The sequence below is a fragment of the Pollachius pollachius genome (genome assembly GCF_949987615.1).
Source record: "Pollachius pollachius genome assembly, chromosome: 7".
NCBI classification, from domain to species: domain Eukaryota; kingdom Metazoa; phylum Chordata; class Actinopteri; order Gadiformes; family Gadidae; genus Pollachius; species Pollachius pollachius.
Genome location: NC_136940.1, coordinates 2,639,310 through 2,660,817, shown reverse-complemented (window position 1 = coordinate 2,660,817; position 21,508 = coordinate 2,639,310). Strand labels below are relative to the sequence as shown.

The window sequence follows — 21,508 nt, the reverse complement described above, 5'->3', positions numbered from 1 at the left end:
CGTAGCGGCGCTGATCTACTGCGTCTGGGAACGCCCACCGTAAATTCCTACTGTGCGCCGTTCTCAAAGGTAAATAAGCTTGCAATATAATAGCTTGTGTTTATACACCGGTGATAAGCGGAAATGTTCAAACGCCTGTTCATTCAACTACTTAGAGGTTACACCGAAATAAGTGAAAAAACGTGACAAATGGAGAAAATAACGATGTGGAAAGTTTAATTGAATATAACCAAAACACAATACAGAACATATATTTCCTCTGGATGTTTCTGTACCTCTGGTCAGCATTCACCGACCTCCGACTCTAGAATGTAAAGTAGTAAAAGTGTGATCCTACATTATTTCATAAATATATATATTCAAATTGAAAATAAATATTCACAATGTCCGCCCCACAGACAATACATAATGTTTACATCGTCATTACCTTTGGTTTGGTGGACTTTGTTAGATAGCAGCTTTTCTGCCTGGATTTCATCTATGTTGGCATGCACTTTGTCAGGGCTTTGCTGTTAAGAAGCAGCGATTATTTCATTTGTCATAAAAACAGCAGCAGTCATCATTTTCATATAACGTTTGATATCTTACCATGAAATTCTCAAAGAGTTCAATTCCCATTCCTCCCCGTACGGGTTCTGATATGTCCGGGTATGTTTGGACAAATTGCTGGAGAGAGGGACAGAGATCAGCACAAATGTCCCCAAATGTCTGTATTCAGAGGATTGTTGAATCATTAAAATGTCACTTGATATATATGTGTGTGTGTGTGTGTGTGTGTGCGCGTGCGTGTCTGTGTGTACTTGTGTGTGTGTGTGTGTGTGTGTGTGTGTGTGTGTGTGTGTGTGTGTGTGTGTGTGTGTGTGTGTGTGTGCGTGCGTGCGTGCGTGTTTGCGTGAGTGCGTGCGTGTGTACAACTCTAAATGTGCATTCCAATGAGTAAGGGGTAATGTATAGAACGCCGATCATTGTGTATAATTCACCGCCGGAAGTTGTGAAGGGCCCATGCAAGTGAACGGAGCGTTCCACGGCATTGAGAAGACCCGTGTAATAATGAACAATAACTAATGAATGAATAGAAACCCACAAAGGGGACTATCCAAATTATATATTTGTATATTAAAATGTGTCACAGACAAAGAAAAATACATAAGCAGTTTTGTCAATATTAGACAAAGAACACCCTCTGCGTTTTTCCATGCGTGTGTGTGTACCATCAGGGCCAGACTGGCTTGAATCTGGGAATCCTTGTGTTCTCTGGTAGCCATCGCACACAGCAGACAATGGACCACTTCAAGATCCAGCAGCTCCTGAGAAGTGTCTTCCCCCGACTGCGCCAGCAGGCTATGGTGAATGAGAGCATAGGGTCATAGGGTACATTTCTATGGTTACACATCCTTTAATGGACTGTATTTGGTCATTTAGTGCAGACCTACTGATACTTAATCAATATGTAAATCAAACTTATGAAACTGTTCATACCGTATAGCTTTGGCTGCAGCTGCCTGCTGGACTAACACAGAAAAATATGCTGTCATCTCTTCAGGGTCTGGTGGGGTCATATAGATACATAATTACACTATTAGTATCGGTATCATTAACATGAACTTTATGTATGAAACGTGCAAAAGGATCTGATTCCTACAATTAGCATCAGCTCAACTTGTGTAATTGAACAGTTTAAGCAGAATTGCCTCAAAAAAACCCTTTGCTGTACTTTACTACAGCAGTATACCAGTTGACCTGGTGAATCAGGCTGTGTTATAATTTGCTATTTGTGAGTATTATTATGTAGTCCAGTGACCATAGTGTATAACACTAATAGTTAACACTATTAGCATTGATTGACTAACACTATACGATCTGATAGTGTCTCTTCAGTGCATTACAGTAGCACTGCGCTGGTCGTAGGAGGGGATGCTAACACTATTAGTATTAATGGACGGTGTCTCTTCAGTGTATTACAGTAGCACTGCGCTGGTCGTAGGAGGGGATGCTAACACTATTAGCATTAATGGACGGTGTCTCTTCAGTGTATTACAGTGGCGCTGCGCTGGTCGTAGGAGGGGATGCTAACACTATTAGTATTAATGGACGGTGTCTCTTCAGTGTATTACAGTGGCACTGCGCTGGTCGTAGGAGGGGACGTCACCTTCTGTCACGGGCCGCTGCCGGCCTCCCTCGCTGGGCCTCAACAGAGCCACCAGCCCCCTCAGGAGCTCCGGCCTCAGCTCGGACCGGCTCAGGTCCAAGATCAGACCGAGAGCTGGAGGGGCACAGAGAGGGGGAACAGGGTCTCGGCGGATGTTTGCTACAGGGTAAAAGTGAGACACAAGCTGGCCTCGAAGGAGCCCTAGTAAGGTGGTGATTATTATTCAGCCCAAAGAGCCCCAGCTTCCAATGGCCCTAACTACTTTGTAGTTTTATCCGATGCGACTCCTACTGATATTATCTGTATCGTATGTCCTATCATATCATTCGTGTCCTCCATCGTGACAGGTGGTTAAGGGCAACAGGTCCCACATTAAGGTGGTAGCATTCCATCCACCTCCGTGCTATTCTAAAGTGCGCTACAAGTCCTACACACGGTTCCTCCGACCGCTACATAAGGCCACCCTACCTTCGCCCTCCACCTCGTAGCTCAGAGAGTGTAGCAGCTGGAGCAGTGGCTCCAGGATGCTTGGATGGACCGTCTTCACCTCCGCCTGGGGGAGGGAGCGATGGGAGGACAATGAGCTCCGCTCCCATGGGATGAAATACCAGTTCAGATCCGCGAGCGTCTTCTTATGCGTCTGCTGCTGTGGCGGCAGGTGTGTGTGTAACGTGCGCGTGCACTGCACAAATGTGTGCGTGCATATCTTTGACATAATATTAGCGTTTGAGTCGTTCTACATGCAGTTACATAACATTTATTCAGCAGACACTTTTGTCCAAAGAGACTGACAGTAGGTTCATCGTTGAAGTTAACCCCCCAAAAAGCGCAGGAATCGTTTTCAGTGCATTCAACATCGCGGCCGGACGTACGTACAGACGGACGTACCTGGACCGTGCGCAGGGTGCGTATTATGCGCTGCAGGGCCGGGGGGCAGCTCGAGGCCATGAGGCCCACCAGGCGCTGGTACACCTGGGGCTGGAACCGGGGGTTCCCATGGGCCAGGGTCTCCAGCAGCACCTGGGCGGCCTCTTGGGTGTCGTCCCAGTCGGACTCGGCAAGGCACTCGGCCACGACCTTCACCCCTGCATGCATGAGAAACACACTTCTTATAGGTCAGGCTCGGGAGGCAGAGCGGGTGGACTTGTGACCGCAGGGCTGCTGGTTTGTTGGAGCGTCGAGGTGTCCCTGAGCAAGACCGCTCCCCCTAACTGCCCCTGACGAGCTGGCTGTCGTCACCGTGCGTATGAACCGCTGTAAGTCGCTTTGGATAAAAGCCTCTGCTAATGCCCTAAATTGAAGTTTAAAATTGAAACTACAAACACGCTGATGATGTCATGATTGCAGTTGTCTGCGTCGTGACGGTGGGGATCCCTGTCAGAGCTCTGCGTGAAGCTGACCCTGGCTTTCACAGATGATCTCTTTGTACTTGGGGCTGGTGGTGGAGATGGTTTGGAGCAGAAGAAGACCCTGCTGCTTGTCCTCCGCTGGGATGTGGATCTGACCCAAGATGTCCAGGATGGTGAGAACCCCTCCATCCTCCAGGAACTCCCGGATGTACTGATGGCTGGGAGTGCATGGAGCAGGACAGGTTAGTGACTAGAACATGGAGGAGGACATGTTAATGACTAGAACCCCTCCATCCTCCAGGAACTCCAGGATGTACTGATGGCTGGGAGTGCATGGAGCAGGACATGTTAGTGACTAGAACATGGAGCAGGACAGGTTAGTGACTAGAACATGGAGCAGGACATGTTAGTGACTAGAACATTGAGCAGGACATGTTAGTGACTAGAACATGGAGGAGGACATGTTAATGACTAGAACCCCTCCATCCTCCAGGAGCTCCAGGATGTATTAATGACTCGGTGTACATGGAGCAGGACATGTTAGTGACTAGAACATGGATCAGGACATGTTAGTGACTAGAACATGGATCAGGACATGATAGTGACTAGAACATGGATCAGGACATGATAGTGACCACAACCCCTCGGTCCTGTACTACAAAAGTAATACAACACGTCTGGTCGGTCGCTCACTTGCTCGACGCTGACAGGAAGACTCCGACCGCCTTCAGCTGAAGACCAACGTTTGTTTTTCCAAACATGTATCTGATATTGAATGCTAAGGAAATGACTCAGAAATGGACTCACGGTCAATGAAGACAACTTTAACTCACTTCAAGCCCAGTAGCACAAACCCAAAAGATGGCTAAGGTATGGGATGCTACGCTAGGGTGTCCGAATCTAAAGAACTGAATTATTATAGCCCCGAAACAAAACACACTAACATATATATTTTTAGAAAATAGAAAAATAGCTCTGGTGCTATTTATTTGACATTACGCTCATGCATTATAGCACTTGAAGAAAATATGATATTTTGATCAAAACTACACTGCCCTACACTGCATGAACTGGATCTGAAGATAAGGTAATGTTCCAATAAATTGATAATACATTTAACAGGTTTCATCTAGTCTGTTACCGTATGTCAATAAACGTTTAATGATAGCAATAGTGAAGTAAGCTGCTTCTACTCAATCCTAAAAATAATAACTAGCAACTCCCATCACCATTCATAATGAGCCTGCAAAGTAAACAACCGTTTTTGAGGTACATATGTACAGCTTTGCAATGACTAAGACATCAAAATATAACTTTTTCGGCATTTCCGGGGGAGGCTGTCTACGGGGGGCCCCCTAAACAGGTCCGAGGCCCTCAAACCCCAGCCACGCCCCTGGGCTGAAGGATACGTCAATCTTATCCACGTGGTCATGCGGGCCAGAAAGAGGCTTGCGCCCAGGGCGAAGGCTGTCTCCAGCTCGTAGTAGGTCTTCCCCTGGTTCTGAGCTACGAAAGTAATCAACATGCGGTTCCGTGTTGTTTTATCCCCGTGGTCCCATTCTTCAAGGAAGTCAATCACTCTCCCGATGCCCTGCTGTTCTTCCTGAGACGACATTGTTTCCTGTGTCACACTAGGACGTAGAAGATAGGGCGCGAAGATCAATGATACTGACAAGCGAGCTGGGTTACATGCCAACGGTTATGCCCTGTGTGGTCCGCTTCATTGTCATTTTATGTTTGCTGTATCTAAGCAACACGTCTAGCTTTCACGTTCTGTGTACGGAAGTGACACCTGCTGGCCGAATGGAAGTGGTGTTCAGATAATAAGAATTAATTTATAATAATATTAGAATATTATCCAATTCCGAGAAAGCAAGAATGCAAAGTGCTATAACCTTGCGTCTCCCTCCTATCTTTACTATTGCCTTTTTTCTTACTTTCGGTTAAAAATTGTGGTTTTCTGTTCATTCCTAGTATACATCATGCAAACATGGAATTAGAGAGACGTCTAACTAACACACACTTATATACATAATCAAAAATGAAACGGAACAACTTAATTCAAACACTGCATTTTTATTGCAATTGTATTATAACTTTTCAATTGGTCAAAACACAAGCCAATATAATTCATCTTATCAAAATACAATGCATATTTGTAGAATACGAAAATGATCTAACCATGGATATCTTTCTACATTACCAAAAACGTTTGTTTTCCAAGTGCTTTAAAAATATGGAATATCCTTGCAAACAGCCTTCTCTCCCTATGGATAAATACAACGGTCATAGAAACTACTGGTATACTTCCCCTATAGTGACACCTAATGTAGTCTAGTATATTTACATGAGCAGACCCTGAAGGAAGGCATCCAGTGACACAAACAATATGGCTTCCATACACATGCAGGCTGCAAAGCGCCACAGCCCGCAGTAAACCCCCCCCCGCGGTGAAGTAAAGTGCATCGTCCTGACACAACACGACACCGTCCACGACGCACGGCGCTTCAAAACAACAACAGCAACAGCAGCACCCGTTTCTCTTCAACTACTTAATAAACGATTTTCCCATCATCACTGTGAACGAAGAACACGCTTGACCGCCGTAAACCAAGACATGAACACGCGGGAGACGTGACGACAGAACAGGCGGACAGCGCGTCAGCCGCTGTCCGTAACACAGCCGCGACAGACAACAGTCCTACATTACAAAAAACACATGGAGCGACCAGCGATATCCTCCTGCCCGACGGCACCCCCATGCCGTCGTCATACCCCTTCGGTCCGGGGGGGGGGGGGGGGGGGGGGGGCGAGGCGGAGCTCAGAAGCGGTAGGACAGCGGCTCCATGAACCTGAAGGGCTTGGCCTCGTTCACGCTGCACATCAGGTCCTGCATGCGACGCGCCCGCCGCTCCTCCACCAGCAGACGGCGGGAGAGCTGCCGCGACGCCCGCTGCTCCGCCCGCTTCTCCGCCCGCTTCTGCTTCAGCCACCTGGGGGGGGGGGGAGGAGACGCAGGGAGGAGACCCGGGAGGTTAAACGGAGGCTGTGTACGGGACCGCAATGCATGGTGCGATAGAGTGAGGAGGCCCAATCTCAATTCTCTTCCTGTAGCCCTGCCCCTCGTTTTGGAGTGGCCCTCGCTTTTGAGTGGCTTCGACTTGCCCCTCGAAACAGAAAAAAAGCGAGGGGTCGGGGCTAAGGGGTGAATTGGGATTGGGCCATTAAGTGTACATCCAATTGTGCGCTGCATTGCGGTGCATTATGGGTAGGTAAGTAGTGCACCACTCTGGAACCCAGATTTGTACACTGGCCACTCCAGTCGTCCTCCAGATTTCGGACAACAACTAAGAATCGGTGACCAAATAGTGCACGTTATAAGGGACATGTGAACCCATTCAGGACCCTCATGACTGAGGTGTGAGAAAAGGAGCATCCAACATTTCCGGACTTATATTTTGTGTTATGTAAATCGACTCGCCTAAGACAACTAATTCGAGGTTAATCAAAAAAAAAAAAAAAAGGTGAACCGAGACCCACTCTTTGAAGGCCTGCTCGCACTCCTCGCGGTTGTGCAGGATGTAGCCACTCTCCTCCTCCATCCTCCTCATCTCCTCCATCTCCCTCTCTCTGAGCTGCTGCTCCTGCTTCCTCCGCAGCCAGAACCGGAAGGCCTGCTCCCCGTCCACCGTGACCCTCTGCAGGGCAGGGCCACGCGACGGATGGCACACAAGTGGACAGGCTTTAATATGTTAGGGTTAGGGTAAGATAATCGTTTCAATAATAATTAATTCGATTTATAGTGCGCTTTTTCGAAATACTCAGACTGTTTACAGAGTGAACACAAATTAAATCTGTTGGTTGTGGCTCTGGTGGGCGTGGCTCTGATGGGTGTGGCTCTGATGGGTGTGGCTCTGATTGGTGTGGCTCTGGTGGGTGTGGCTCTGGTGGGTGTGGCTCTGATGGGCGGGGCCCTTACGCTGCCGTTCTGTCTCTCCATCTCCTGTGCGCGGTGGACCCTCCTCTCAGCCCTGACCTGCTCCCCCTTCCTCTTCAGCCACGCCCGGAAGGCCAGCTCGTTGTCCTGCCTCTTCTGCTCCTCTTCCTCCTGCTTCCTCTGCTCTGCCTGGGGGGGGGGGGAGGAGAGAGGGGAGGAGGAGAGAGAAGAGGGGGGAGAGAAGGAGGTGGAGAGGGGAGGAGGAGATCAGAGGAGGTAAAGAAAGGAGAAGGTGAATCAGGTCAATACAATCGCTGGTACACATCATTTCTTTAGGTTTGCCTTTTTCTAAACGTACTCCAACGCGTATTCCTCACTCACAGTAACACATCTACAGGAACCCCACCTTCTCTTCAACCACTGACCCCAGATCCCGCCGTGCGCTCTACCTCTCTGGCCAGCCGCTCCCTCCTCTGCTGGACCTTCTGCAGCGCCTCCTTCTGCTTGGGGGACACGGTGCACATGGCCCGGCTGGGGCTGCCCGCCGCCGACTGCACCCTGCGGCGGGCCCCCTGCTTCAGGCTGCCCCGCACGCCGTGGCTGGCCGAGCTGGGCCGGCCCCGGGGCTGGGAGGGGGGCCGCGGGGCCCGCAGGTGCTCCACGCTCTGGTGGGTGACGGAGCGAGAGGAGGAGGAGGGGGAGGAGGAGGAGCGCGTCTTGTGCCGTTCCGGAGACGCCTCGGCCGGGCGGGGGGAGGAGCGGGGGCCGTTGTCCCTGGAGTGTTTGGCCAGCGGCGGGAGCAGGCCGTGGCTCTCCACCTCCTTCAGGCTCACCAGGTCGAACTTCCCGTCCTTCTCCACCAGGACCCTCCCCTCCTTACCCCCCTCCCCCCCGGGGTCTCCCCCCACCAGGCCGTCTGCGACCGTCCCGCCCACCGCCGCCACGCTCTCCTTCCTTGGGGAGATGTTGAGCTCCGACAGCCTCCCCGACACCTCCACCTCGGCGTCCCCGGCCCCGGGGGGCGGGGCCGGGGACGCGGGGGTCGGCGGGTACTCCAGCGGCGGCACCACCAGGTCCACCAGCTTGTCCTTGAAGTGCAGCCGCCGCCGGCGCGAGGCGTCCGGCGGCTCCTGGTCCCTCAGCTCCCGGTTGGCCTGCTGGATCTTGTCCAGGATGTACTTCTTCTCCTCGTCCGTCTGCTCGTCCGCCGCCGCCGCCGCCGCCGCCGGGGGCGGGGCTAGGGAGGGGGACCCCCGCCAGGAGGGGCTGTCGTGGCGGTCGGGGTCGACCTCCAGGGGGGCCATGGGTGAGGGCCACCGCTCCTCCTCCTCCTCCTCCTCCTCCTCCTCCACCTCTTCCTTGTCGCCCCCGGCTGCCTGCGCCCCGGCCACCCTCCTCTTCTCCTTCCCCTTGTGGCTGTTCTCCTGCTCCTCTTTGCTGGAGGACTCCCTCTCCGACTCCTCCAGCTCCTTGTCGATCTCAGCCTCGATGTCGTCGTAGTCGGGCCCCTGGACGAGGAGGTCACCGGAACACGGTGAAGGAGTGAACGGAAATACCATCATCAGCTGTAAGGCAGCCTGCTTGAACACAGCGTGTGTGTGTGTGTGTGCGTGTGTTTGTGTGTGTGTGTGCGTGTGTGTGTGCGTGTGTGTGTCACTGTAGCTATGGTTTGAGTTAGCGTATGTGTGTGCAGTTGCGTGAGTGCGTGCGCGTGTGTGTGTGTGCGCGTTTGCACGAGTGTTGTGTTTGTGCAAGCGTGTGTGTGCGTGCGCGCTCGCCTATCGACTATGCATCCCTCGGTGGCGTGTATACAATAGCCCAGGGTCCTTGGAGCGGAGTGAAAGTGTGTCCCTGTGTGTGAGGGGAGCAGGTTTCACTTGGCAGCCTGGTACCAACCCCCCCGTGTGGGTAACCCAACCCTACTCACCGTAGCCCTCTGAAGGAGCACGTGTATCCTGTGGGTTCTGCTGTGCGGTAAGTACAATCGAGACCCAGGCGCACGACAGCCTATACCTTTCACGGTGATTACATGTGTGGGGTGTGTGGGGCTTGGTGGCAATCGTCCAATTAATGATAAACACTGAACCAAACAGACGGATTTAAGGAAGCCACAGAACACATACCGAGACACATTCAGGCATTAAGCCGTTATTTGGGAATGAGAGGTGCTATGAATTATTCAGGAGATGCTTTTATCCAAACGGACTTACAGTGCCTGCAGACACAGTACATGTGGTCGATTGGCCGGTAGGGTGAGGCGCCTTGCTGAGGAGGTCTACAGGTAGGTGTCAGACGTCGGGGATCGAACACAGTACCTGGAACACCTTCTAGCTCTCTACCCCAGCATCCTGCCCCCACCTGCCCCTACCTGGTCCTCACTGCGACTCTCCTCGCTGATCAGCCAGTCCAGGTCCTTCTCAAAGTCATCTTCGTAGCCGTCCAGGGTTTTGTTCAACACGGCCTCGCCCATGGTCCGTCAAGACACCTGGAACCAAACACAAACGTCAAATGAAACACGGCAAAGGAAGAAGAGGTGTTTTTTTTCCCCAGAGACACAAAGCCAAACGAAAGAATAGTCTGTTACATTCGCAGACTTGGCTTGGCACGTTACCTGACCAGACACCTGATTAATTGCTGTGGTTATCCGGCCTCAGACATATCAATTACAGGTCAGTCAGACAGAGTTTATCGTTTGTCAAAACGCTATTTAATTAGCATTTCGTTGTGAAGTCTCTACAGCTCTCTGTTGGCACTTGAGAACATTGATGTGGATGTATGGTTTCCCAATACACACTGTTGAATGTAGGGTTATATTCACTAAAACTAGGATAATAGACATACTGTTCCTCTAATATACAGCATTACAGAGTCTTTATTTTCTATACAGAAGGACAACATAAAAAAAGATTCTAGTGGAGAGAAAAATGTAAGTGGAAAACGTTTTATTTCCTAAAAAAACGGTCAATAATGTTATAACAATTTATTCGCAAACCCGTCCATCGCCCTGATCTCAAACTGTCCATCACGATGGCCATGTCCCCCTCTCCCCCACGTCCATCAGTCCATCCCAACACATCTTAATAGTGTTGACCCTCAGTGTTGTCTAATGTGCTTTGGTCGCCCTAAAGCATAACGCTATACAGATGGCAGGAAACTCGCTGACACAAGTAAAACGTACATCCAAGCAACCCGTCTGCAACACAGGCAGGCCTAAGACGAGGATCTCATCATCTTAACAGCCTGCCTCCCAACAAAGCCAAAGAAGCCACCATACTCACCAGGGCCTATAGGCTACCCTACATATAATGGCCAGAATAATGCATACATGCATGTAATACAACTCCATGGTCGGGTTTTAAAGTAGTTCCCAGCAGCTTAATGAGGCACTAAACTCACCAGCACCTGTTGCTTTAGGTCCTAATGTCGAGATGCGAGGAGGGAAACCAGTTTATGTTTAAAGTTATTCTGGTTAATGATCCATTTCCCTGTCGGACCTATCAGCCAGCCCCACTGTCTGTGCCGCGACGCCCGGGCGCATAATCTGCTCGCGGTTCCGCCGCCTGTCTCTTAAGGCTTTAATAGTCGTTGCCATGGAGACCGACAACACGCTTTACAGTTTCGCGCATGCGTAAAAGGACTGGTGCTGGCGCGTCCGTGCGGGCGTGCGTGTGTATTGGATACCTAAACAGATAGGGAGAGCAACTGATTCGTCTAATTTTTAATATATTATTTGCATTTAGATTGTTTAAATAATTCAGCAATAGGTTAACGTATGTTTACATGTGTTTACACGTGTAAACACATTATTTTGGAGGTGAGGTGCCACCGTTAATCAAAAGGCGCACCACTTTCTGGCCCTTCTGGGCTGCCGTCGTATCGGGAGCTGTAGAACTACATTACCCAAACCCCCTCTGCCGGTGCCAAAGTGCAAGAACCATAGCACACGCCCCCTAGATAGATAGCACGTAGCCAGCTTGGGACAATGTTTCAGCACCGACCCAAAGTGTAGTAATAACTGTATACACCTAGGAGACCTGCCAATGGCCGCCCTCCTACTCCATTCGGTCAACAGATCGGCTCAAATCACCACAAAGCACTGCTTCATCTCACACAAGGTAAGCACATTGGCCCGACTACAAGACGCGCACGTCGCGTCGTTTCATAACTCTGCGGCGCACCGGTGGAGCTCGCTGCCCGGAGCGAGATGGCTGTCCAGGGGTACCGGGGTACGGTTCATGTGCCAGGGGACCGCAGGCAGACCCCCTGCCGCGCGGTCGAGGAGGGGAGCGGCGCTGGTCCTGGCCGGAGCCGCAGCCGCAGCCGCAGCCGTGGTTGGGTTCGTGGCCAACGCGGGTCACTTCCAGCGCGCTGAGATGGCCTCCAGGGTCATTCAAGTCGCCGAGCAAGACAATGACATCTTGGAGAAGTGCAAGGGGTTCATGTCCCTCCCGGTGACCGACGTGCAAGTGCTGCAGCAGAAGAAGGGAGAAATGTGCACCAGGATGGAGCTGCTGATCATGGAGACGCAGGCCGAGTTCTGCCGGGCCCTGGAGAAGGTGGATGGGGGCAAGTTCAAGGCAGACCGGTGGCAGAGGAAGGAAGGCAAGTCGAGGACTTTGGACGTTCCCTGGCTCACTCTCTCGCATTTGACACACTTGATGTGAGATGGATTATGAAGCCTAATGTTATCGTAATGCATGTACGTGTTAGGCGGCGGGGGGATCAGCTGTGTGATCCAGGACAGCAACGTGTTTGAGAAGGCCGGTGTGAGTGTGTCGGTGGTGTTCGGACATCTGACCGAGGAGGCTGCCAAGCAGATGAAGAGCAGAGGGAAGGTCCTCAAGGGGAAAGACGGTACGTCTGGTTTCTGAGCTGGTGGGAAAGTATGCTGAGGGGAAGTCCTGGGTGGGATACATGAGCTGATCTATTGGATTAATCAATTGCTTAGTAGTTTATCGGTTTGTTTACATCTATGGTGTGTGGGGTCCCTTAATGGACATTGTTATTTAGGTTATTTGTTGGTGATTACTGCCACACAATGTAACATTGTCATCCAGCAATATAAGTCAAGTGAAAAGGACATTTGCATTCTTATATTACTCCTTGACGTGATTAACGTGTCATGTTTTCATTGCATCTTCTGCTGTGTGTATTCCCCTCCCCAGGTAAACTGCCGTTCTGCGCCATGGGCATCAGCTCTGTCATCCACCCCAAGAACCCCCACGTCCCCACGGTGCACTTCAACTACCGCTACTTCGAGATCGAGGAAGAGGACGGTGAGGGGGTGGGCGGGCTGGGAGGTTATGACGACGGGGCCGGCGTCGGGAAGACATGACTCCATTGTGTGTGAAGTTGAATGATAGCCTTTGTCTTCTTTTACTTCTTCTTCACTTCCTCTTCGTGTGTGTGTGTGTGTGTCCCTCCCTCCCACCAGGTTCCAAGCAGTGGTGGTTTGGAGGAGGCACTGACCTGACCCCCACCTATCTGAACGAGGAGGACGCCTTCCTGTTCCACAACACCCTGAAGGAGGCCTGTGACAAACACCACCCCCAGTACTACCCCGACTTCAAGAAATGGTGGGCGTCTCTCTCTGTCGGTCGATTGCGCACTCGACTTCTTACAGGTTTACTGTTGGCTTGTGTTTTGCTTTAAATTTTACACGTGGGCGTGTCTGAAGCACACACACACACACGTACGCTTGGCCATGCTGGGTGTGCCCCTGGTGTTAGCATGAGATAAGAGTGGGTCGGTAGACGGTTTGATCGCAATGAGGAGCATTTTTCACGCTACATTTGAAACACCTTCCACCCTAATTGTTCAGCGTATTTCCTGTCCCGTGACGTCTTCTCTCCCCCCTCCCCAGGTGTGACCGGTACTTCTACGTCCGCCACCGGGGGGAGACGCGCGGCATCGGGGGCATCTTCTTCGACGACCTGGACTCCCCCAGCCAGGAGGAGGCCTTCAGCTTCATCAGGAGCTGCACCTCCACCGTGGTGCCCTGCTACATCCCCCTGGTGTACAAACACAGGAACGACGCCTTCACCGCGGAGGAGAAAAGGTGGCAGCAGCTCCGCAGGGGAAGGTGAGGAACACGGCAGGAAGTGGTGTCCCGACATGCGTGGGCCCCTGTGTTCTGTGGTCACTGCTCGCAGCGCTCTCACTTTGGATGGTGGGCGTGTTCACCGGGGTTTGGCGGTGGTAACGGTGGTCATGTGTGATTGCATTCATGAGAGAGAGGGAGAGAGAGAGAGAGGGAGAGAGAGATTTTTGTTGATCTCTGTTGATCGGACTTACGCTTGCTAATTAAAGATTTGGTCACTGCACAAGTCTTCTCCCACGTTTTCTCCCTCGTGGCTAATTAGGAATGCCTAGCCGCTACACCGCCTTGCAACATCTCACAGGTTTTCTGTAATGAAGTGTGTCTAAGTGCATCCCGGTTGCAGAGCCAACATTGTCTCTTGTTTGGCTATTGGTGCGGTGAAAGTGCCGACCTCTTGACCTAAGGCTGCGAGTTCCTCCGCTCCAGGTACGTCGAGTTCAACCTGGTGTACGACAGGGGGGTGAAGTTCGGCCTGGCCACCCCCGGCTCCAGGATCGAGAGCATCCTCATGTCTCTGCCCCTGACCGCCAAGTAAGTGTGTTTACCCCTCTAGTTTGGTCTAGAGTCAGCCAATGAAACCCTCTTGTTACATGAGGATGACTACTAACCTGTAGGGCTGCTCGATTATGGGAAAAATCATAATCACGATTATTTTGGTCAATATTGAAATCGCGATTATTCAAAACTACTATTTTTGAGTTTGAAAACATGTTGTGTTTATTCAGCATGTCTCTCCCGAAAAAAAAACCGTTGTAACTGAGAGCTTTGAAATTTCGCCTTAAAAAAGTTCACAAAATGGTCAAAAAGAAAATGTTCCAATCTATAATGATAAACAGATGTGTCCAGCTGTTCTGCCCTTTCTATAAAAATTTTAAAAAAATCAAAAAACTCGATTCGTTAATTTTGTGATCGTTTGACGCTAAAATGGAAATCGCGATCAAAATACGATTAATCACCCAGCCCTACTAACCTGTGGTTAAGATGAGTACTAATCTGTGGTTAGGATGATAAATAACCACAGAGGATGACCACTAAACTGGTCCCCAGGTTGGACTCAGCTAACTTAACCCCCTGGTTACCAGAGGAGGGGTACTAACCTTTGGTTCAGTTGTGTACCAGCTAACTAAGCCCAAGGTGGGACTAAGCCCTTGTTATCTGAGGATGACTACTAACCTGTGGGTCGGTCGGGGCTCAGCTAACTAAGACCTTGTTACCTGAGGATGAGTACTAACTAACCCGTGGTTCCCAGGGGGGACTCGGTTAACTAAGCCCTTGTTACCTGAGGATGAGTACTAACTAACCTGTGGTTCCCAGGTGGGACTAAGCCCTCGTTACCTGAGGTTGAGTACTAACTAACCCGTGGTTCCCAGGTGGGACTAAGCCCTCGTTACCTGAGGTTGAGTACTAACTAACCCGCGGTTCCCAGGTGGGGCTAAGCCCTTGTTACCTAAGGTTGAGTACTAACTCACCCGTGGTTCCCAGGTGGGACTCAGCTAAGTAAGCCCTCGTTACCTGAGGTTGAGTACTAACTAACCTGTGGTTCCTAGGTGGGACTAAGCCCTTGTTACCTGAGGTTGAGTACTAACTCACCCGTGGTTCCCAGGTGGGACTCAGCTAAGTAAGCCCTCGTTACCTGAGGTTGAGTACTAACTAACCTGTGGTTCTTAGGTGGGACTAAGCCCTTGTTACCTGAGGTTGAGTACTAACTCACCCGTGGTTCCCAGGTGGGACTCAGCTAAGTAAGCCCTCGTTACCTGAGGTTGAGTACTAACTCACCTGTGGTTCCCAGGTGGGAGTACACTCACGAGCCCGAGGAGGGGTCCAGGGAGGCAGAGATGCTGGAGGTTCTGCGGACCCCCAGGGAGTGGCTGTGACCGTTGCCGTGTCTACACGTCGCTATGGCAACAACATCCAGGGTTACCACTTTTTTGCATTTTTCAATGTTGTCACTTGTCGTTCACGTCACAGTCGCTTGCGCTTCTGCGGCAAACAATGCTCAGCAAACACACAGGTTGTTTGCACCGCTGCGCATTTCACGTTCCTGGTGGTTCTGCCAACAGTCCTGCATATCGCTCACATTCTGCCGTCTCATCACGGGGCTGGTTCTGTTGATTCATGACGTAGCCTTTGGTACGATAAAACCAACTCTAAGCGGTATCGGTTTTGACTGATCATCCGTTGCCTGCTACAAGCTGTGTTCTTGAATCAGACTTTTAAGGTGTTACACTGAATGCTGAAACTTTCTATCTAAGCTGTGCTTAATGACACATACACATAAATTCATCTTGAAGTGGGGCATTTAGTTTCTGCTGAACTCTTTTTTGTTACTTAAAGGACTCTAAAACCATGTGCATTAGGGATAGTGAGTTAGTGAATCGATTTTTTTTTTATTGAACCTGTTCTAATATGAATGTGATTATATTATGGTACGATTTCACCAAATATAACCAGTGTATACTGCCTCTGTTTGAGTCTTGATTTATGTTCTTGTTGAGAAAGTACTTTGAAATACAAAGGAAGGATAAAGTAGGGATTTAATTCAGAAAAGTCAGAAAAACACATTTTATTTTTTATTAGAAAAAAATCAAGCCTTTGAATATAGCCTAAGGATTTTTTTACATGTCCTCCTGCATGTATTATTAAAAAGGATTACGCAATTCTGTTAGATGAGGAACTATATTCATATACTTTAAATGTTCAACAACCAAAATGGCTACGACCCTTTCCAAGGTCATGGCATCAAAACCCCAAACAAACAGTGCCAAGGTTCACTCAACTCAGTGCTTATAGAGTATCACGTGTATAGAATATGTATGACATTTATCAATGTTAATAAATATCTAGCAGGTACATTTGGCTTCTAGACTGTCCAAAGGAGTATTGCATATTTGCCTTGAATTGACTAGTGTCCGAGTAAGGCTGATGTTTATTGCTGTGTGTGTAGATCCAAACACCAAACCAGGTCCTGCCATAGTGTCCATTAAAGATAGCTTAGTTTGTCCACCCACTTGCCTTCACCCCTTAAAACAGCTACATTAGTATCAATGCATTCACTGCAATATGTATGACAGACATAAAAGTACATTCACACATACAGTATATATATATACACGTACACAATTCCATATACACATTACACATGCTAAACCTGGCTCTGTCCATTTAATACTGCATGGTTCCCTCTGGAGACAGGCGCGTTCGACTCCTCACGCATGATCCCCCCCCTTCAGTCCCTTATTCTTCTGCAAGCCGTTGCACATTCAGACACGGTCCCTAGCCCCGTGTAACCAGAACTGAACCTTGGACCTGGGGGTGGGGGGGGTCCCAGCCGGGAAGGTGCTGGTGGAGATCTGAGGGGTGGGTCGGGGGGGAGGGTTTCCGTGGTGGGAGTAAAACGTCTGTTATCCGTGAGGCGGGTGAGAAGGCCAGGGTGGACTTTCTACGTGCAAACAATGCCCCCCCCTTCCTCCCCCCCGTCCATGCTCAGAGCCAGATCCATGCCAGGCAAGACGAACCAAGACACACACACACCAACAGGGCCACACAACACACAACACACAATCAGCCTCTTGCAATTCTTTAAAACCACACGCATAGCTTGGACTTTCTGTACATTCCGATGACTTTTATTCTCGTTCCGCTTTGCACGCACGCACGCACACACACACACACACACTGCACAGCCTGACGCCCTCGGCCCCATAGGAGTCACCTTGCCCCCGGACCAGTGAAACGTGTACTGGGGTGTCGGCCTCGTCTCTCTGCGTCCTCGTGAGTCATTAGTGCAAGTTTAACCAGCGCTGGTTTCAGACTACAGTTCTTTAACCGTTGGGTGGGCTAAAAGGTCTGCGTGTTAGGCGTGAGGTCGACGGCGCCGCCACGCGTCCGGCCGAATTCCCCCCCCCCCCCCCCCGGGGGGTCTTAGTGTGTGTTAGGGCGTCTGTGGGGGGGGGGGTGTGAGGGGGGAGAGAACTGCGACGGGCCGACTAGCCGCTGCTTATGTCCACACTGGTCGCCTTGACGATGTCCTCGTACTGCGGCGGCGGTTCCGTCTCCACGGTGACGTCCGCTTGGCCCACGGCCTCGTCGTAGGACGGGGGCGGGTCGCCGCCCGCGCTCGCCCTGCCGGACGCGTTCGCCGAGCTCTGGTAGGCCGGGCTGCTGTGCGCGCTGAGCTCCGACTGGTCGCCGTTGTGGTACTCCCGCCCCCACTGATCCATGGAGACCACGGATAGGCCGGCGTCGTAGTGGGAGGGGCCGAGGCTGGGGCTGCGCTCCGACCGCTTGCGGGAGTGGCAGTGCCACACGGTGACGGCTACCGCGGCAACCAGCAGCACCACCAATAGCAGCGGCAGGATCAGGTAGAGGGAGTGGACCCCGCCCATCACGGTCTCCATGCCGCCCGCTGGCGTGCTCTCCCGAACATACTCCGCCCAGAAACGCCTCTGCAGCCAATCGGAAGACAAGGACTCGTTTATAGCCACCACATGAAGGGCATCCTGATAGCTTGATCAGGATGAATGGGCGTTCGACAATTAGGATACTAGTGTCTTACATGTGTTCAAAAAAGAGTTAGGGGTTACACAGTAATTTATGTATTTAAAAAGAGACATGGGTTGCAAAGTAATTCATGTATTTAAAAAATAACCACAACAAATCAAGACAAGTCGAGGTCAACGTAACAAGTAAGCTGTCTTGTAATTGTAAATGTATACGTGTCGTGCGCACATTAATATTCTCTCCTTCCATATTTTTGTCAGGACTTTCCCTGTAGGTATAGCAGGAGGAAAGAGGGCTCAACAAGGACATTATCTGGAACCCTAATGCACAGTGGCAGAGCTACTTCCTCCTCTGTTCCTCCTCTTCCTGCTGATATTCATCACCCGCTAAAACATTGCAACATTCCTCTCTGACGTAGAGCCCCACTGTGTGTGCGTGCAGACAGACACGCACACTCACACACACACACTAGTTGGCCGTTACCCAGGCACACCCATTTGTTTCTGTGGAATTTCGGGTTGTGGGGAGGACTTAATTCACTGATATTATTGATAAGCAAATGTCAGGAATTAAGAAGTACTCTCCCCATTGAATGAATAACAAATAAAAGTATTCACGATACTTAATTAGAGCATTACAAATTACTAATAGTGTGGCTTGCTTAGTTTTCTTCTTAGTGTGACTTAAAATTCAAAAGAAAGTATTCATGATACTAAATAAGAACAAATACTTAAAATTCAAAAGAAAGTATTCATAATACCTAACAAGAACAAACGCTTGAAATTCAAAATAGAGTATTCATGATACTTAACAAGAGCAATACATTCTTAAAACTCAAAAGCAGGTATATTGAAGATACTTCCTCCAGGGTGCTCCTGTCACCCCCACCATAACAACATGACCAGCACCGTGGCGATCAGAAGCCTGGCTTGCCCCTGTCCCTCCCATCACAACAACGTGCTCACTGCCATGGAGCTCAGCCCCTTGGAGCCGGAGAGCCCAGCCCCGTGGAGCCCACCCCCCGGGGAGCTCCCAGCCCCGGCTCCCCCACCCCTGGAGCTCACCGTCTTCTCGTTGTCCTCGAAGGCCTCCCGTGCCTCCTCGAAGGTGCAGATCTCCTCCCGGCACTCCCTCTGGATGTTCCCCTGCTTCAGCTCCTCCAGGAGGAAGTTGGCCCTACGCAGGCGCCGCAGCACGGAGTGGGCCACGTCCGGGGGCAGGAACACTGGGGGGTGACAGGGTGAATCAGAGAGGAAGAGGGCCACGTCCGGGGGCAGGAACACTGGGGGGTGACAGGGTGAATCAGAGAGGAAGAGGGCCACGTCCGGGGGCAGGAACACTGGGGGGTGACAGGGTGAATCAGAGAGGAAGAGGGCCACGTCCGGGGGCAGGAACACTGGGGGGTGACAGGGTGAATCAGAGAGGAAGAGGGCCACGTCCGGGGGCAGGAACACTGGGGGGTGACAGGGTGAATCAGAGAGGGTGAATCAGGGAGGGAGAGGGTGAATTAGTGAGGGAGAAGGTAAATCAGAGAGGGAGAAGGTGAATCAGGGAGGGTGAATCAGGGAGGGAGAGGGGTCGTCCGCGGGCAGGAACACTGGGGGGTGAATCAGTGAGGGAGAGGGTGAATCAGAGAGGGAGAGGGTGAATCAGAGAGGGAGAATCAAGGAGGGAGAGGGTGAATTAGTGAGGGAGAGGGTGAATCAGGGAGGGAGAGGGGTCGTCCACAGGCAGGAACACTGGGGGGTGAGAGGGTGAATCAGCAGCCACGTCACAGAGTGGGCGACGTCTGCGGGCAGAAACACTGGGGTGGGGAGCGAGGGTCCGGAGGGATGAGAGGGTGAATCATTGATGGAGAGGGTGAGTCAGTGAATGTTTGTTTGGCGCAAGCTGTCGGTCGGTGCGTTGGGCTACGTCCGCGGGCAGGGACACTGGGGACACTGGGCGAAGGGGGGGTGAGAGGGTAAATCAGTGAATGTTTGTTTGGCGCTAGCTGCCGGTCGGTACATCGGCTTGTTGGCAGGCAGCGCCAGGGGTTAATCAACCATGGGTGGGCAGAGGGGACGGGGGGGTGTTGGAGGGAAAGCCCTGGGGGGGGGGAATGCATAGTCAAGAGGAGGTTTAGCCGCCGCCACCCAAACAGGAAGAGCCGGGGAGATTTGGGGCTGAAACAAAAGGCTGGTTGAGAGGAGCAGTGTGTCGCCTACCATCGCTGCATTTCTAACTCTAAAACAAAAGCTCTTTTGATTTGATGCTGGCACCAAAGGCTCACAGGGGAGAGAGAGAGCCAACAGGAGGGACGGTTGTCTAGCTACAGGACACTGGACGAGCATGAGATATGTTTATCCTCAGGGGGTTCAATTGAACGAACCCACAACGAGGAATCACGAGCTAACACAGTTCAGTTCCATATGTAAAGCAGTTCAGCGGCCCTGCAGTATTTAACATAGAAGGGGAGCGATATCCTAGGAGGTGATGGCCGTTTGTTTGATTTAGACACTCTCGTGTGTGTATTTCCTGAAGTGAAGGCAGACCACTCACCGCTCCCCATGATCCCGCAGATCTGTCTTTGTGTCGGTCTGTAAAATAAAAAAATAAAATACAAATCAATCAATCGACACAGGCTGCAACCAAAGCCTGGATGAACCATGTTTTTGGTCGGTGAGGACATCCCTCCCTTAAACAACGGTAGCAACTAGTGGGCGACGTGTGGCCCTCTCTTATGGAAACCATTACGACCAACACAGCCGTGTTGATATCCGTGAGACATCCGCGACCAACGCGTAAAGACTGACCCGTGATGGCTGCTGAGGTCGGCCGGAGTGACCGGAATGTGGCTGCCCTGACCGAAAACAGACCACAGGAACAAACGCCTCACACACAAAGCACCACCGCCCCGGACACACACCGCTACTCTGATCCACAAGAGACGGACACACGCAAACACACACACACACACACACACACACACACACACACACACACACAAGTCGGCTAATTAAACCACTAAGGCAGATGTTGTGTAAGGCCCATGACGAACCGCTGGGCTGTGAGATAAGGGCCGTCTAACGGGACCGGGTGAACCGTAGGACAGGGCGAAGGGGACCTGAGCGCGTCCCTGCTGTCGCGTTTAACGGGCTTACACGGGAGCAAGCGTCCCCATCAGTAGCGTCACGTCAGCACGCCTCAATCAAAGCCCTGATCGAATATCGCTGTGATCGATCCAATTTGATCGTCTCGGACAAAGCTGGGTATTCAGAAATGTACTTTACCTCGCGTTTCCGTTCCCCCAGATCGCCTAAACAATCTCGTGTCTCCGCTCCGCTCTCCGCTCCGTCCTTTGCTGCGCATGCGCACCGTGGAGTTGTTGTTGGCCTGTCTCATGTTAAAGGGCCACAGGGGTCGATTTAGTCACCAATACACAGAGGGCCTGCTATTATTACATCCATTCGCTCCTAGCAAAAATCACAGAA

General features: G+C 51.1%; 4 protein-coding genes across 4 annotated transcripts; 1 reads left to right on the top strand and 3 right to left on the bottom strand.

Annotated features, from left to right (window-relative positions):
* Positions 1-208: 208 nt before the first annotated feature.
* Positions 209-5,113, bottom strand: armh1 (armadillo like helical domain containing 1; the record flags this gene model as incomplete). Its single annotated transcript, XM_079740531.1, has 12 exons — positions 209-304; positions 428-509; positions 589-666; positions 1,212-1,341; positions 1,480-1,546; positions 2,150-2,263; positions 2,618-2,702; positions 3,038-3,234; positions 3,550-3,679; positions 3,785-3,821; positions 4,192-4,263; positions 4,908-5,113. The coding sequence occupies 12 exons, from the start codon at positions 5,111-5,113 to the stop codon at positions 282-284; spliced, it is 1,221 nt and encodes a 406-aa protein (XP_079596657.1). The 3' UTR covers positions 209-281.
* Positions 5,114-6,319: 1,206 nt separating this feature from the next.
* ccdc181 (coiled-coil domain containing 181) lies at positions 6,320-9,905 on the bottom strand (the record flags this gene model as incomplete). The annotated part of the gene is made up of 5 exons (XM_079739476.1): positions 6,320-6,491; positions 7,039-7,196; positions 7,478-7,624; positions 7,885-8,943; positions 9,804-9,905. The coding sequence occupies 5 exons, from the start codon at positions 9,903-9,905 to the stop codon at positions 6,320-6,322; spliced, it is 1,638 nt and encodes a 545-aa protein (XP_079595602.1).
* A 1,486-nt stretch (positions 9,906-11,391) lies between these two features.
* Positions 11,392-15,997, top strand: cpox (coproporphyrinogen oxidase). The gene is made up of 7 exons (XM_079739642.1): positions 11,392-12,037; positions 12,146-12,289; positions 12,601-12,711; positions 12,870-13,011; positions 13,299-13,517; positions 13,962-14,066; positions 15,325-15,997. The coding sequence occupies exons 1-7, from the start codon at positions 11,476-11,478 to the stop codon at positions 15,407-15,409; spliced, it is 1,368 nt and encodes a 455-aa protein (XP_079595768.1). The 5' UTR covers positions 11,392-11,475; the 3' UTR covers positions 15,410-15,997.
* A 66-nt stretch (positions 15,998-16,063) lies between these two features.
* Positions 16,064-21,369, bottom strand: prrg1 (proline rich Gla (G-carboxyglutamic acid) 1). Its single transcript, XM_079739643.1, has 4 exons — positions 21,308-21,369; positions 20,577-20,614; positions 19,100-19,260; positions 16,064-17,980 (listed from the first exon to the last, which is right to left on the bottom strand). Exons 2-4 carry the CDS (start codon positions 20,584-20,586, stop codon positions 17,522-17,524), a joined length of 630 nt encoding a protein of 209 aa, XP_079595769.1. The 5' UTR covers positions 20,587-20,614; positions 21,308-21,369; the 3' UTR covers positions 16,064-17,521.
* Between the last annotated feature and the right edge of the window lie 139 nt (positions 21,370-21,508).

Coding starts and splice junctions, on each gene's coding strand:
- cpox (XM_079739642.1), top strand. CDS start 11,476: ATGGCCGCCCTCCTACTCCATTCGGTCAACAGATCGGCTCAAATCACC. Junction 12,038..12,145: donor CCGGTGGCAGAGGAAGGAAG/GCAAGTCGAGGA, acceptor TGTACGTGTTAG/GCGGCGGGGGGATCAGCTGT. Junction 13,518..13,961: donor CAGCAGCTCCGCAGGGGAAG/GTGAGGAACACG, acceptor CCTCCGCTCCAG/GTACGTCGAGTTCAACCTGG.
- prrg1 (XM_079739643.1), bottom strand. Junction 17,981..19,099: donor TCGAGGACAACGAGAAGACG/GTGAGCTCCAGG, acceptor GATTGGCTGCAG/AGGCGTTTCTGGGCGGAGTA.